Here is a 15,908-nt window from a genome sequence, read left to right on the forward strand (position 1 = left end):
ATTTCGTCATTTAAATTCTATTATGTAAACTTCATTAAATTATTAGTAATTGTATATTTTGTGATATTGGTATTTTTATATAAACAACAAAAATCAATTACGGAGTTATTTATTTATTTATTTATAGCATTGTGATACAAATATAAATTATCACAATCGCTATAAAACGAAACATTGCGCCAATTATGAAAAAGAAACTAATTATAAGGAATAATTTGCGAATTGTTTAATTATGACATTGAGTTTGGACCTACAGCTTTTGTTCCACGTTCTGTTTAATCCATAAAATGTATAAATAAAAATTTTCAAATTTAATCGAGTAAATCGAACCATTTGCTGGAACGTAGTTTAATTTCATGTAATTACTCAAAATTATTCATAATTATTCAAAATTTGATGAAAAATTGTACGTAAGTATAGTTAACAGTGTGCAAAACAATGTTCACTCCTAATTTTTTATTTATTGTGTCTCCTTTTAATTGATTAAATATTAACAAATTATAGGTGCTTCACAAGATGGAAAGAACTTATATAGAATTTACGTTTTATGGAATTTATTTAAAAAAATTTATGTAACATATGTATATTATGTTATTATGTAGTTATAAAATAGCATACAAAGTCTAGAAGAGTGGCTGTAATTCCACAGAAGACAAATTAATCCTACAGTTTTGATATTAATGGGAAATCGCAGACATTTGTTGTAGCAGTTCTGACACGCGTCAATAATCGTTGTTAATAAATTAACAAAATAGAATTTAATTTCCAAAAATATATGTGGAAGTTGTATGATGCTTATTAGAGTAATTGCGACATCCTCTCTTGGTTTCTGGTATTTTTATTACATATTCCTTTATTTCATTTTATAAATCAATCTGCATTTTCAATTATAAAATATTTCAGGTGTAACATCTATTAAAACAGTTTTTTTTCAACGTACGCAAAGAATCTTGAATAAAAATTGAAATTTTTATTCAACTTGGAGATGTTGATCTACCCAGTTTACGCTCTAACATGAATCTAAATTCCATTAGCTTAATCCACTTACATAGTACAACATAGCATACTAAGTAGCCATAAAATAATTATATTTGATTACCTGATTACAGTATCGTGAAATCCAAATTGAAATGATTTAGAATTAATTGAAAAATTGCCTTTGTAATGTTTATTTTAAATTGCAATTTCTGTTTATCTAATCTTTGAACTCACTCGAGTTAAGGGGAATTTTTTTCTAAAATTTCAAATTGTTCTGACTAAAAAGAAAAAAAAAATTGCAAACTTAAATTATACAAATTCTAACAGCTCAAGATTGTGGATCTTGAAATTGTAAATTATTAAATTATCACATCATTAATTCATATATGTACGTACGCATCGATACGTGCAAATGGCACTAAATGTTGTTATTAATGCTTAAAATCCTCCAGATTATTAATCTTTTTTATAATTACAATATAAAATAATACAAATATATTATTTCCGGAGTGTGCGCACAAATTTTTCGAGCATGGACTCCTCGAGTGGTGCACGTCTTCATCCCTTCCTAATGTTCTGTCAATTCTAATATCTCTAACACGAGACTAAGATAAATTATATTCTTGTATATATTATTTAGTAGAGAATAATCAGACAATCGATATTTAATAAAATGTCTCAAGACTACATTCACGCGTGCGAAAGAGCGGAATTATTAGGGCTACCGATACCCAGCGAAGATGAATGGAAAGAGACCCAGAGAATAGAGACCCAAGATGCTAATAATGACGACGATGAAGTGATCCAAGTAATTATACATTTTATATACTTTTATTACGCAAAACTCAACTTAGTACATTTGTACATTTTTATGCATTTGCAAGTAAATACACCCTTAATGAGTTAAACATTGTAACATTGTAAGTATATGTAAGTTTCTCTTTTTTTATTTATAATGTCATTCTCATTTCTTATATAAATTTCAAATCAATAATATTATAATTTTATCAAGTCATTTAACTTCTAGAATTTGGATTCTTCTGACGAAGCTGCACAACGAATAGGTGGTGGATTGGACGAATTAAATAGCATTCTTAGTGCTACCCAAAAAAAAATTAATAGATTCAAGGTTAAACGCTAATTACATTTTTACCTGATATTCCAATGATTTTATTTTCAACAAATTAAACGATCTTTGTCAAGTACAAGTATTCCTTAGTACGCTTTGAACTAGTACTTTATAACATGAAAGTATTTTACAGACTGTCTGTGGCAGTTTGGGTACTCTATTGAAAGTAAAAGTGGGATCCAAAAATAACACACCAGATCATAAACATGAACAAAACGATAATGAGACAAAGGATATTGATCCTGAAACATCTATGAACGAGGAAAATTTAATGGTAGAATTTACTGACCAGAAACACACGGGAAACACAGAAACTAACACAGCAATGCCAAAAACAATTGATCTTAATGAAAAAATGGGATCTCATTTGGACAAATTAGACTCTCTCATTACTAAAGCAGAAAATGCTCAGTATAGTATGCAATACCAAACAAAACAGATGAAAAAATTTCTAAAGTAATTCTTCATATACAAAAAAAGTAGTACTGTATTCTATCAGGCCTCTTTCAAAGGCCCCTTACTCATTGTTCATGGTATCATGCTTGAAAAACCATACAAATTCAAATTTGTATTGTGTTATGTATGTTAAAGATAGATATAGATGACAAAATGGCAAGTATACAAAAATTAATGACTAAATTATTATAATATTTATCAAATATATGTACACAATGAAGAATGTATATTTTACAGTTTGAGGAAACAAATATGTACTTATTTTGCTCGATTGTCTATTACATTCTAATTGCATATTGTGTTTTATATATATATATATATATATATGTATTTAATATACATATGTCAATGCAGAAGTTTTCTTAAAATCTAAAGAGACATTCAGCAAAACAAAATAACATTAAGATGCTATCAGGTAAAACTTGCTAGTATTTTTATTAAATTACATCCATGTGATATATTCTCATAATACAACTGTTAAGACAATTAAAATTTTTCATTATGAACATAAACATTTATCAATATTTGAAAATAATTATAAATTAAAAGTAATTCTTTCTGTGAAAGAAATATTAAGATAATCAGTTAATATTGGCTATAAAATAAATACTATATATTGATGATTATATTGTATATTGACATTAATTGTGATTGTAGTTATTGCATTGCAAACATAATTGATCATAGTATGCTCGTTCCAAATTTCCTTTTCATATTTTGATATTACATTTTATAATTGCAATCTTCTTTTAATTTACATTATAATTTATTAATTTATATATTCTTAATATACAGTAAAGTGAAATTTGTTTCCATAACAATATATTCATCTTGAAACAAACTAAATTTTTTATCTAAAATTACTTTAAAAATTGCTCAGTTTTTACAAGTTATTACCAGAATATACAACTAATATTAAATCTATCCTATTAATACACATCTAATATTAAAAATGTTACATTAATGTTGTTAATTGTCTGTTCAAAAATACATATTGGTTTTATTAGCTGAATATATTTTAAACAAGGGTCAACAATCTACCTAATATTATATAATAAGATTCGTAGTAAAAGTAATACATTAATAAAATACAACTGTTATAGATAATTTATTACTGTTATAACGATCACAGCAATCATTGCAGTACCTGAGACCAGGTATTAGACAATATTAACGTGCCATGTATCTAGTATGGCTTAAAAAGAACAATGAATTTTCTTTGCTATTTAATCGTTACTGTACAAGTAAAGATTTTTATTGTTACATTTGTTTAGAAAATAAAGTTTTATAAATGCAGTTGATATTTAATAATATTTAACTGTATTGAAACAGAGGGATTATATTTTTACATCGAAAATTAACGTTGATTAGTTAATAGCGAGATAATGGAAGTTAAGTGCGTGATAAAAAATCTGTTACGCGATGAATTTGTAAAATTATGTATGTTTTATACGGTAACTTTTTGTTCGTAATTTTTATTTAGAATTTATTTATGTGGATAGTAGAAAAGGAAAAAAAATGTAACAGATATAATTGTCAGTTTTATTCTTCTAACATGCATTGTACTTGACGAATAAACTGATATCTAAAAAGATACATACGTGTTATTTCCTGATCTGTATCTTTTATTGAAACAATTAAATGATATTTCTAGAAATAAACACGTTAAGAAGTTTACATGCAAAGTCCAGCTTTTGGAGTTTGAAAAATATGTATGCACATATGCAATTGCTATACAGCATAGACTTTAATCTCGGTTTTTATGCCTGAGAAGTTCCGTTAATATCAGCGTTCTACAGGTAATAACTATTAATTTTCACCTAATTTACGAAATAATTCTGAGATAGTAAAATAAATGCTTCATAAAGATAATTTTGTAAATATTGAGATCATTCGATCAAAAATCAAATACCTAAAATCAATTGATAACGTCAAACTGTTCACAAATGAGTTCAAAAGCTCTACTTTGATGTTCATTTAAATCTAACGGTTATTCAAAGGTACGAAAATCTGACATTTCAAAAAAAGAGGAAGAATGTCACATTTTATCATACGTTTCCCACATATGATTCCAAGTTTATAAAAATAATTACGCTAATTTCAAAGGAAATAAATATCAGTAAATATATAGTAACTTGTGCCCACGTATTTGAAAACGTGGTAGACTGAAATTAGAGATTTCATTTTAAACATGTCGTATACTGAAAGTTACATAAAAAAGAAATTAATCGAAGGATTAAACGCTTCACACGTGGTATGTATTTTGTACGTTTCGTTGTGTATTTTAGTATATATTTTCATTCTCAGTATTTTATTCTGCTATTTTTTACTCTAACCTCAAATTTTCCGTGATGAACCCAGGTAGCTAGACGTTATTTCTGAAATGTATTTATCAATCAAGAGCATGTTTGCGATACACGCAATGCAAGAAAACACGCAGTTCGTGTTAATCTCGTTATTTGCTCTCCTTTTGAGATGGTGTGTTACATATCATCCCTACAGTGGCGAAGGAAAGCCTCCAATGTTTGGAGACTACGAAGCTCAACGGCACTGGCAAGAAATAACGTTAAATGTTCCGATTGAAAAATGGTACATAAATACAACAGACAACGATTTACAATATTGGGGATTAGACTATCCACCATTATCAGCTTATCATAGTTTTGCACTTGGCTATATTGCCAATAAAATTAACTCTTCTTACATAAAGTTACATGAATCCAAAGGCTTCTCGTCCGAAAGTCATAAATATTTCATGAGATTTAGTGTTTTCTGTATAGATATTTTGATTTATATACCATCAGTAATATATTTTATATCAACTAGTCAAGTATCTGAGAATTTTAAAACAGAAGAGCTATCTGCATTTGGTGGTCTGAAAAGAAAACATATTGATTTTTTGACAATATTGATCTACCCAGGTTTGATATTAATAGACCATGGACATTTTCAATATAATTCCTTTTCATTAGGGCTGTTTGTTAGTGCTGTTACAGCTATGTGCCAAAATTCATTTATTACTGGATCGATCTTATTTGTTGCAGCATTAAACTATAAGCAAATGGAACTGTATCATGCATTGCCAATTTTCTTTTACATATTTGGAAAGTACTCACCTATGAAAGAAAAGTTTTGGTCATCTAATCTATTAATGCTTTTCTATGTATCAGTTATAGTAATTTCTACATTTTTTATCATATGGTTACCTTTCATTAAAAGTTGGGAAACATTTCTAAGTGTTGTTCTTAGATTATTTCCAGTCTCTAGAGGTGTATTTGAAGATAAAGTGGCTAATATTTGGTGTGCAATCAATGTGATTTACAAATTACGTAATGCTTTTGTAAATGAGAGATTAATTCAGATTTGTTTAGTGACAACTACAATTGCAGTTTTACCAAGTTGTATAAATCTATATCTGAATCCACAAAAGGAGAAGTTCATTATTTCTCTTATTAATTGTGCATTAGCATTTTTTCTGTTTTCATTTCAAGTTCATGAAAAATCAATTTTGCTTGTTGCAATTTCAGTTTTATTATATTTTCAAAGTGATCCATTTCCTTGTTTTTGGTTTTTAATAATTTCACACTTCAGTATGCTACCTTTATATATAAAAGATGATTTATACATGGTATATTGGGCCACGTTAATTTTTTATTTCTTTTTTGTTTTATGGACATATTCTGATGTGTTTAATCACACTAAATTAGTGAATAATGTTAACTCTAAAAAGAATGCACTTATAATTAATCAAAGACAAATTAAAGCAAAGCTAAAAAATAGCAAAAATAAATCACTTTTTATAAAATTGAAAAGAGATCTAATACATTATAAGAATAATATTGTTTCATTAACTTTTGATTCATTTTTCTGTAAAATAGTTCTATTTTATTGTTCAATTCTAGGAATAATAATATTTTCCTTTATTAGTGGTTTTATGAAACCTCCAAAAAGATATCCAGATCTTTTTGCATTATTAATTTCCATCTATTCCTGTGGACATTTTGTAGCTTTCTATTTATATTTTAATTATAAACAATTTGTACATAAAAAGGATATAAAATTGAAATAAACCAGAAAAACAAATTTATGTTATATTATTACCATATTCCTTGTTAAATTATTTTTTTCTTTTTAATGTAATTAAATTTAAAATAATAAATTTATTAAAAAAAAATAACGTTATATTTTCAAACGCATTGAAATCATGTACTTAAAGTGTTCATGGTTATTCAACATTTATCGCGATAAAAACGTTATTTATATGTATCATTACTTTATTACAAAATATTAGATAACTGCATTCTTTTATGAGCTAGTTGCTCTGATAAATACTAGATAAGTTTAGTTTCTTGTAAATTATATAATATTCTATATGAATTCGAACTTTACTCTATTACTAAGTATTATTCTTTTAAATTAATAGAATGAAAATGTTGTAAATATAGATTTAACTCTTTGTAGTCAGTAATTTTCGAACGATATGTACGTATGTTGTTACAAAGAAAAGAATTGGTCTACTTTAAAATCGTCCTATCAAGTATTTAGGTGATAAATAGTTCTTCCACAAATTTATATAATTTATCCATTGACAAATAAAATGATTAAATATAAATTTATATAAAAAATATCAAAAAAGTTTTTATTATTATCAGAAATACGTAGATTGTTTTGTTACTATATATGTTAAATAATTTTTATACCGCTTTTGAATGTTATAGGAAGTTGTAGATGAATCTGATGGCTGCGGCATTAAATTTTCTGTAATAGTTGTCTCCAGTGCTTTTGAAGGAAAGCCTCTAATTCATCGACACAGGTATTGCATTTTTGAAGCCCTAAAAAATTTAAAAACTAATTTAATGAAATTATTTTAGATCAATACATTCATTACTGGAAGAAGAACTTAAGACAATTCATGCATTTAAGCAGAAGACATTAACACCAGCAGAGTGGGAAGGAAAAAAGGAGATGATAAAGAGGTATTTAATAATAATTAATTAGTAATAATTAATTCAATAACAATTAACTGTAATATATCATTTTTAAAATATATTATCTTATTTCCATTAACAGCTCCACAAGCTAGACTCAACAAATTAAAAATTTAAAAATGATTCAATTTAAAGTATCTGCCCCAGGAAAAATAATTCTTTTTGGAGAACATGCTGTGGTATATGGAAAAACAGCTGTTGCAGCTAGCGTAGACTTACGTACAGTTCTGAATTTCACTGAACTACCTGAAACAGAACAGATTATTAAGATATGTTTTCCTAAAGTAAATTCATTTATTAATGTATCTTTACAACAAATACAACATTTTTTTCTTACTAATATTGATATAGAATTCGTGGAAAATTATGAAATATTTTATAATAAAGTAAAAGAATTTGTTTCCATTATTAGTTATGCGAATTTGCAACAAAAATTAAGTCTTGAAGCATTTTTTTATCTTTTCATTTACATTACGCAGAAAGAAGAGATCGAAATAAAACCATTTCAAGTTCAATTAAATACAGAACTGGGAATTGGTTCCGGACTTGGTAGTTCCAGTTCCTTTGCCGTTTGTCTTGCTACGTGTTTTCTATATTGGTCGCGTTTGCAAAAGGGTATTTACGAAATATTAGATTTTTCTACTTTAGATACTATCTCAAAATACGCTCTAAATTGTGAGAGAATTATGCACGGAAATCCATCTGGAATAGACAACTCCGTCTGTACATATGGATCGATAATAGAATTCAAAAAGGGTGATTATGTAAAGCCAATAAGTAATGTGCACGCTCTGAAAATTTTATTGGTAGATACAAGAGTGAATAGAAGCACAAAAGCTTTAGTTGAAAGATTATTAGAACTGAAGCATAGATATCCAGTTATTATCGATCTGATTATGAGCTCTATAGATAATATATCCAAAGAGGCAATTAAAATTATTGAAAAATTGAAAACAGTTTCCGTTGATGATGAATATTTTTTCGAGGGATATAGACAGTTAATGGTAAGTATTTTATTGCTTTTCACAGAGTAATGTTTGATTTGTGGAGTTAAAAGATTAGTTTATCAGTTTAAAAAATAATACAGTATGTTTGTTCGAATTGATGATATGTTAAAATGTTATTTGATCATTACTTTCAATACATATAAATGTATTTAAATCTTCTTACTACTTATCATGTATTATTACAGACTCTTATTAATATGAATCAAGGTCTGCTAGCCACATGTCAAGTTTCTCATCCGTCGTTAGATAGAATTTGTGCAGAAGCACAAAATTATGCTTTGGCAGCAAAGCTTACAGGTGCTGGAGGTGGTGGACATGCATATATTCTTTTATTGCCGGATACGCAACCGGAAACTATTTCGAGTATATCGCGAAAATTAATTGCAGATGGATTTACTGTCAAATTAACAACTTTAGGAGGTCCTGGGGTACAAATTAATTAATAATTTTGTAATAAATATTAATACAAATGATATTTTCAATGTAATATAAATTTTATTTATACTTATCAAAAGTATTTCTAATTCAATATCCTTCTTATATTTTCCTTTTTCAATAATCATGATAGATGAATTTAAAATGTTACAAATTAATTTATAATTTTTTGTAAATAAAATTATGCGTTTCGTCTGTGAGAAAAACAAAAAAAAATTAATTTCACTATTAATAAAGCTCTATTTATGGAAGTTATATCGTTTAGTACTTTTTACATAATATTTTTATAAAATTATCAATTACTTGATTTATTGTATCGCAACATAATCCAAAATAAAGTTTAATCACTTATGTCAATTAAATATATTACTTTCTTTTATGTTTATGCTTTTAGTAAAAATTTTAATTGTTATATCCATTATCTGTTAAATTTACATATTACAATCTTTTGATGCTAATATATTGTGAACGGATACAATAAAATTTGATTTACTATTACAATTATACAACATTTGATGTGTTATGATGCGTTTGTCGTAAGTTTTCAGTTAATCCTATGTGATCTGTTTCGGAAGTTGCTTCTTCTCTATAATTTTCTTCTAAACTATGAATAGCATTTGATAAAAGCTGCCTTTCTGCTTGTTTAGCCTCTGTAATCCATTCGGTAATTTCATTAGTATACATTTTTCTTTGCAAAACTTCTCTGGTTCGAGGACGCGATCCAATAAAAACAGTAGTTCCCTACAATATCATATAATTGAGATAATAAAAAACGTATTCTCTAAAACTTAAAACTTACACCAACTATCAGCGAAGGTCGTAATGTTTCCAAAAGCTGGAAATCTTCTATTATATACTGCAATTCATCCCATTTTAGTTCTACTTCTTCGTGTAGCATTTTTTCCTCTATAATAAAATGTATATAAAAAAAATTAATAGAAGATTAAGAATTTAAACGAAAAAGCCTATATTTCTTAAATATTTTATGAATAATTGCGCAATCAAGAATATAATGATTCAATTACCATCACGTTTAGATGTTGATTTTTTATAATGTATCCTAAATCGAAAAGCCTCCAAGAAACTGGATACCACAATAGTTAAAACAATCATTGTCACCAAATAAAATATCATAAAATATATTCGTGTATACATTCCAACTGTAAATCCATACGCGTTCATTAAGATAAACCAATTATTAACAACCGTTAACTCAAAAAGAGTCATTCCACTGGCTATAAGATTGTCAAAAGTATTAAGGTAATAATATCCTAATGCGGTACTTTCATTCACAGAGTACTTATAAAAATCTTCAACTGTTGTATTCCTGACAAATATACATTATGTAGTATTCAGAAAAAAATATTTTGTTCATATACTTACTTGCAACAATTTCGCATATTATATCCTGCAAACAATTCCATTCCAATAATTGCAAAGAAATAGTATAAAACTAGCATGACTACTGCAGTAGAAGACATCAAGGGAGTTAAAATCACTAAAGTGCCGAATACGTCTCGATATCTCTTTTTAATTTTAAACAATCTCAACATTCGAAGTGGTCTGAATAGAACAAAAAATGTTGCTGTTGGAAAAAGACATAAAATACAAGCAGCAACTAGTGTCATTATGGATGTGCCTAAGTCAAAAAGATTCCATCCAGAACTCAAATATCGTCTTGTACCAAGTCCTAACACTTTTATTAGTGCTTCAGTGACGAATACTGTAAAATCAAATTAGCATTAAAATGATTCTACACAAAGCTTTTATAAATATTTTTTTCACCTACTTCCTCCAAAAAGAAAAGTATCCCAAGATGCAGCAAATAGAAGTGTACTATGAATATTATCACCTGGCTGTAATATTCTTACTATCATAGCAATGCCATTTGCAACGATCGTTATGTCTAAATATTTTATAATTTAATAGATAATAGACTTAATATCATAAAAATTTGTCTTTCTTTTAAACTTACACATTAAAGTTTCGAAATATGGCCATCTAATAGCCGCATGCGCTCCTGTACAGAGAATCTGCAGAGGTTGTGATGTACTGTGATACCAAGGTACAGTAGAATATTGCGGCTCCCACTGAAGTATAATAGTATCGTAAATGTTTAAAAATTCCTCGGCACTCAGAACTCCGCTTCCAGAAGCATTTAGATGTTGATACATTAGCACAATGTCTCTTATACCTGTAAAGAACTTATTTATATAATTATAGAATTATTTATATATCTTACTCTTTATTTTACTTTAAAAAAACTTTAATGTATTTCTACGAGAATTTCACATACTTTTATTTGGAGCATAATAACGTATTAATCCTTCAAATTGACGAAATCGCATTTTATCTGGATTTTGTTTCGAAACTAATAATTTAAAAGCATGTTGACATGCTTTTCGTTTATGTAAAAACAATTTTTTAAATTTATCACGCTCAGCTGCTGTAAACGTTTCGTTAACCACCGCCAACATCAAATTCATCATTACATATAACATTGTAGACAAGTATGATACAAAATATATTGCATACCATTTGTTTTTTGAATATGATGGCATCATCACATCTGGAAAACTGAATACTGAAACTGTTACTAAAAACTAAACAGAATAAAATGTATCTAAATTTAAAAATATTATTAGAAACTTAATTATACTTACTTAGCGGTAGTAAGAAGAACAAACAGACTCACAAAACTATCTTGTAATGTAGAAAAATTTCTATTCATTTCAGAAAACATGTAGTAGCCCAATACTGTGTAAAGTGTTACAAAAAATAAAAGCAAGCCTAACATATCCAGAATCGGAGGCAGGGTCAAAAGTATTTGTCTAATAAATCTTCTAACGCCTCCAAAACATTTTGTATCTACTAAAAAAATAGGCCTTAGAGCACGTGTTACACGGAAGTGCGATGACTGTCGTACTAATACTGTCATCGCCTCTAAAAACATGATGACCAATGTAATACACTGTAAAAATAATTTTCATGTACAGTACTCTCCTTACTTTTCTTAAAACTTTAATTGAAGATATTCTTAGTTAATACAATAGTGTGTAATTTTATATTTTTTCAATGATATGTAATGATATTTTCCCAATTCATATTTTCATGTTGTTTCAAATTATTCCATAATTATGGTATAGCAATTATATTATAACAATTTTACTATATTTGTTAAATTTCATATCATATAAACATATCATCAATTTTAAACCATTGTATAATAGATATGAATATGAAAAAGTCAGTGACAGTGTATCATTGATACACTATACATATATTTATTAGATATTTACTAAATATGTTTTCTATAAGAGATTTTCCAATAAAGGTATTAGTATAATATAACATATTACAAATGAACAAATAATACAATTATCAATGTCTCATTTCAATAAAAATGTAATCTTTAGTAGTCTATAGTTACAGCATTGCTTATCTTCTCATAAGTAGCCTCATGCTTTTTGTATTAGTCTCATGGAAGACAATCATTATATTGTACACTGCTTAATGGACATACTGACAAAATGGTGGCAAAAAACTGCACTTCAATCTCATAATGATGTTCAATGTAATAACAAAAGCAGTTATATGAAGGTATATGTGACAACTCATATAGATTTATATGAAGTTCCATGAAATTTTAATACAAACTATCAACTCTGATTCGAAAAGAAAATTGTTTTTACCTTTAGCATTGTTCGTTTGTGTTTTAACATTGTTGACCAACCAATCCATCTTAACTTCAAAGCTAATTCTATGCCTATGATAATTAAAGCAAAAAGTTCTATGGATCCATGTGCCCACACTGGTATCTAAAATTAATAACCTAATACATTAATAATCAATAAAATAAAAAAAAAACACTTCCTTATCAATAACTTACACCAAACAGTGGTACAGCTGGTTCTTCAACAAGAGCCAAAGCCAAAAGTATAAGAGAAGTTAATAAATCTAAGCCATAATACCAGTTATTATGAACTAAGAGGTATGCTGGTAAATCTTCAGGATGCTTTGGATGTGAATCAAATTTTTCGTTATTTCTACCTTCCTGTGGAGATAATTTTTTGTAAACAGAATTTAGAAACGATTATTTGTATGCACATGCAAGTATATATAATACCTCTAAATATATAGCAGCCTCATGATAGTTCATTTCCCAATATAGATCATGATCTGTGAGTGAATCTTGTGATGGAAGTATTACATTTTCAGACATGTTTTCTCTCTGTGCATCATCTGTTTCAAATTTATGAATAGCTGGATCAGTTGTTCTTACATTTTCAGTGGAGGAGTTTACATGATTTTCTGCAGAAGGATATGATAGTATAGATCCATATTCTACAATAAAAAATAAATATCTCTATAACAAGAATAAATAATACTTTTAAACAATAAAATAAATTTTCTTTCTTTCTTTTCTATAATATAATTAATATAAGGATATTTTTACAAAATTTGATATCATTACAGTTAAATATTATTACAAATAATTATGATAAAAAATGCAGAAATACATGAAGTAAAATGCGAGGTGTATCTTGCTAAATATCACAAGATGAAAGTGTAAGAATGAAAATGACAAGAATGACATAGTTGTCAGAAAGCAAAGAATTTTATGATACAGATTAAGATACGAAATGAATTAAAATAATACGACTAAAATTGATTCTACTCACTTTGACATGGTCGATTTGAACTATTTTGTTCGAGTGATATGTTTGCATCTTCATTAAATCGTTGATAATTACCGGAATATTCGGTAGTTTTGGGAGAAGACATTTGAGAATATGTCACATGTCACATGCATACAGACATTTGTTGTGTTAATGAATACGAATTTACATCGCAGTATCTGCCACTATTCAAATGCTAAACACTGACTGGATTATTATGAAAACTACATGTGAAGATATATGCATATTTTTGTTTGAAACATATTTTACATATTACAATATCATAATACAATGATGTTATTCAATCCTATATTTGACGTTCCAATTCGTGTTGCGCATGCGCAATCGGAACTAATAGTTGTTACACTGATAAAACTTATGTAAGTAATCTTTATTCTTCATAAATATAAAAAAAATATTAAAATTGTAAATTTTTCTTATTTCCTCTATATATTCCAAATTGATATTAAGTTTTGTTTTATCATTATATATAAAGTTTTATATATAACATTTTTTATACAAAGCAAAAAAGAAACAAAGATAATTATGATTATTTATAATCAAGGTTTTCAAAAGAATTTATTTTATTTCTTATTATATACATTTGTAATCAAATCACAAAAGATTAAAATTTTAATCTGTGTGGGTATTGGCTGCTCCTCAGTCCAAACATCGCTGATAAATACGTGAATAATGTTTTTTTCTCCTTGTTTCTCTTAATAGCAACGATTATAAATTTATCAACCAATTTTTGATCAGCCTTTCTCTGATCATTTGGTTTATATTCGTCCTTCTTTTTACTGAAAATATCTCCTTCTTCCTTCTTCGCGCGTTTCTCGCGTTTTCTTTTGAAATAATCGTCATTGATGTGGGCCGGAATCTTTAAACCAGAAATATTGATACGCGTGGACGTGGCGATTACATAATTCTGGCTAACTCTACGAAGTGGACAACCATTGATCAAAAAAGGACCTATTTTAAAACACATTTTATTAATATTCTAGTTTCATTAAATATCTCACAACAATAACTCAATTTATTACAATAAATCTAAATAAATCTTACCTGTGACTAAGAGTAAACCACTCTTAAGTTGCTTCAGGAAAACAACACGTTTTCCCTTATGAATGCCAGCTAGTAGGATACAAATAGTTCCCGATTTCAATGAAGGTCTCAAATACCGGTGATGATCACGGAAACACTTCTTAGCATGATGCACTGTTACTGGATCTGCAGTAGGATAATTTGCACGCCTCTTTTTTAATAATACTATTCGTTTCTCTCCATTTTTATCACCACTAATCTTCTTTTCAATGGTGATTGGTTTTTTAGGCTTAACCTATATACATTACATAAACAAAATATTAATATAAATATAAACAAGAATGAATGATGTATATGATATTGTTTAACATACAGTTTTTGGAGTTTTCTTATCAATGAATTTATAGATGGCTTTCTTATGAAACATGCGGGTACGACTAAATCTATAAACACCATTCCCTAGATTGTAATTTCTAGGCCTAATTCGTCCTCTCTTTCCATCTTTTTTTGTCTTTGCAAGAGTACTTTTGTTTGTTGTTTCTTTTAATTCAATTGTATCGGCCATCTAGAAAATAAACATGAGTTAATAGTCATAGATTTATTTTTCACTTTAATATTTGTTTTAAATAAATTATGGCTAGCGTAATTAACAAAAATGAAGATAAAATTTTTAACAAAAACTTTATCTAATTTCTATTATCATAACCTATAATTGAACATATGCATCGTGTTGTGAAGGTTATGTCATCGTTATGTTTTCGTAATCAAATTTTTAATACTTAAAACAATAATAGAACATTGGGTTAAATTTGTTACAAGATATTATCATGATTTTAAAATTAAAAAAATATGTTTACTTTTTCTTATATAAAATCAATAAAATGTCAAATTTTAATCTCTCCAAATTTAAATTATGAAATATTAAAAATATCATAATATAATATTAATAGAAAATATAATATTCCTTTAAAAGAAGGATATCTAAAATGCATAAAATTTAATGAAATGTATAAATTTCTGTTATTACAATAAAAAGATTACTTTGATAACATTGTGTCTATTGACCTCATACCTTCTCACTGTAAATCGTGCAACTAAATGAACGTGTCGCTTATTCATTCGATAGTCGATATATATAATTATCGAAACTCGAATATCGATTGTATACGATAATTGTTACCAGTTACCAAAT

General features: G+C 27.2%; 5 protein-coding genes across 10 annotated transcripts; 3 read left to right on the plus strand and 2 right to left on the minus strand.

Moving 5' to 3' along the window:
- Positions 1-1,382: 1,382 nt before the first annotated feature.
- LOC122537019 (bolA-like protein 2) lies at positions 1,383-7,783 on the plus strand. 2 transcript variants are annotated; one of them, XM_043669893.1, is made up of 5 exons: positions 1,383-1,786; positions 2,006-2,107; positions 2,241-4,362; positions 7,282-7,376; positions 7,435-7,532. In XM_043669893.1, the coding sequence occupies exons 1-3, from the start codon at positions 1,652-1,654 to the stop codon at positions 2,565-2,567; spliced, it is 564 nt and encodes a 187-aa protein (XP_043525828.1). In that variant the 5' UTR covers positions 1,383-1,651; the 3' UTR covers positions 2,568-4,362; positions 7,282-7,376; positions 7,435-7,532. The 2 variants fall into 2 exon arrangements, with proteins under 2 accessions (XP_043525828.1, XP_043525829.1); XM_043669894.1 differs by lacking the exons at positions 1,383-1,786; positions 2,006-2,107; positions 2,241-4,362 and adding exons at positions 4,556-4,817; positions 7,634-7,783 and having other exon boundaries at positions 7,435-7,539.
- LOC122537015 (dolichyl pyrophosphate Man9GlcNAc2 alpha-1,3-glucosyltransferase) lies at positions 4,737-6,636 on the plus strand. Its single transcript, XM_043669889.1, has 2 exons — positions 4,737-4,828; positions 4,925-6,636. The coding sequence occupies exon 2, from the start codon at positions 4,947-4,949 to the stop codon at positions 6,630-6,632; it is 1,686 nt and encodes a 561-aa protein (XP_043525824.1). The 5' UTR covers positions 4,737-4,828; positions 4,925-4,946; the 3' UTR covers positions 6,633-6,636.
- On the plus strand, positions 7,671-9,151 carry LOC122537016 (mevalonate kinase). The gene is made up of 2 exons (XM_043669890.1): positions 7,671-8,555; positions 8,744-9,151. The coding sequence occupies exons 1-2, from the start codon at positions 7,671-7,673 to the stop codon at positions 8,999-9,001; spliced, it is 1,143 nt and encodes a 380-aa protein (XP_043525825.1). The 3' UTR covers positions 9,002-9,151.
- LOC122537014 (two pore calcium channel protein 1-like) lies at positions 7,689-14,020 on the minus strand. 4 transcript variants are annotated; one of them, XM_043669886.1, is made up of 13 exons: positions 13,676-14,019; positions 13,120-13,337; positions 12,883-13,047; positions 12,686-12,811; positions 11,657-11,964; positions 11,290-11,570; positions 10,969-11,187; positions 10,783-10,899; positions 10,377-10,716; positions 10,019-10,320; positions 9,793-9,899; positions 9,487-9,734; positions 7,689-7,797 (listed from the first exon to the last, which is right to left on the minus strand). In XM_043669886.1, the coding sequence occupies exons 1-12, from the start codon at positions 13,776-13,778 to the stop codon at positions 9,495-9,497; spliced, it is 2,526 nt and encodes an 841-aa protein (XP_043525821.1). In that variant the 5' UTR covers positions 13,779-14,019; the 3' UTR covers positions 7,689-7,797; positions 9,487-9,494. The 4 variants fall into 4 exon arrangements, with proteins under 4 accessions (XP_043525821.1, XP_043525822.1, XP_043525823.1 ...); XM_043669887.1 differs by lacking the exon at positions 7,689-7,797 and having other exon boundaries at positions 9,218-9,734; positions 13,120-13,304; positions 13,676-14,020; XM_043669888.1 differs by lacking the exon at positions 7,689-7,797 and having other exon boundaries at positions 9,218-9,734; positions 13,120-13,235.
- A 196-nt stretch (positions 14,021-14,216) lies between these two features.
- On the minus strand, positions 14,217-15,842 carry LOC122537018 (60S ribosomal protein L6-like). 2 transcript variants are annotated; one of them, XM_043669891.1, is made up of 4 exons: positions 15,789-15,842; positions 15,090-15,281; positions 14,738-15,011; positions 14,217-14,644 (listed from the first exon to the last, which is right to left on the minus strand). In XM_043669891.1, exons 2-4 carry the CDS (start codon positions 15,279-15,281, stop codon positions 14,298-14,300), a joined length of 813 nt encoding a protein of 270 aa, XP_043525826.1. In that variant the 5' UTR covers positions 15,789-15,842; the 3' UTR covers positions 14,217-14,297. The 2 variants fall into 2 exon arrangements, with proteins under 2 accessions (XP_043525826.1, XP_043525827.1); XM_043669892.1 differs by having other exon boundaries at positions 15,758-15,804.
- Positions 15,843-15,908: the final 66 nt, after the last annotated feature.

The sequence above is a fragment of the Frieseomelitta varia genome, unplaced genomic scaffold (assembly GCF_011392965.1).
Source record: "Frieseomelitta varia isolate USP_RPSP 00005682 unplaced genomic scaffold, Fvar_1.2 scaffold_885, whole genome shotgun sequence".
Lineage (NCBI taxonomy): Eukaryota > Metazoa > Arthropoda > Insecta > Hymenoptera > Apidae > Frieseomelitta > Frieseomelitta varia.

Bases quoted from the DNA above. Each gene is read 5' to 3' on its own strand.
- LOC122537015 (XM_043669889.1), top strand. From the start codon at position 4,947: ATGTATTTATCAATCAAGAGCATGTTTGCGATACACGCAATGCAAGAA.
- LOC122537016 (XM_043669890.1), top strand. From the start codon at position 7,671: ATGATTCAATTTAAAGTATCTGCCCCAGGAAAAATAATTCTTTTTGGA. The intron at 8,556-8,743 runs GTAAGTATTTTA...GTATTATTACAG, and splicing joins AGGGATATAGACAGTTAATG to ACTCTTATTAATATGAATCA.
- LOC122537018 (XM_043669891.1), bottom strand. From the start codon at position 15,281: ATGGCCGATACAATTGAATTAAAAGAAACAACAAACAAAAGTACTCTT. The intron at 15,012-15,089 runs GTATGTTAAACA...TAATGTATATAG, and splicing joins ATAAGAAAACTCCAAAAACT to GTTAAGCCTAAAAAACCAAT. The intron at 14,645-14,737 runs GTAAGATTTATT...GTTTTAAAATAG, and splicing joins TGGTTTACTCTTAGTCACAG to GTCCTTTTTTGATCAATGGT.
- LOC122537014 (XM_043669886.1), bottom strand. From the start codon at position 13,778: ATGTCTTCTCCCAAAACTACCGAATATTCCGGTAATTATCAACGATTT. The intron at 13,048-13,119 runs GTATTATATATA...TTATCTCCACAG, and splicing joins AGGCTGCTATATATTTAGAG to GAAGGTAGAAATAACGAAAA. The intron at 10,900-10,968 runs GTAAGTTTAAAA...TAAAATATTTAG, and splicing joins ATATTTCGAAACTTTAATGT to ACATAACGATCGTTGCAAAT.
- LOC122537019 (XM_043669893.1), top strand. From the start codon at position 1,652: ATGTCTCAAGACTACATTCACGCGTGCGAAAGAGCGGAATTATTAGGG. The intron at 1,787-2,005 runs GTAATTATACAT...TTTAACTTCTAG, and splicing joins ACGACGATGAAGTGATCCAA to AATTTGGATTCTTCTGACGA. The intron at 2,108-2,240 runs GTTAAACGCTAA...AGTATTTTACAG, and splicing joins AAAAAATTAATAGATTCAAG to ACTGTCTGTGGCAGTTTGGG.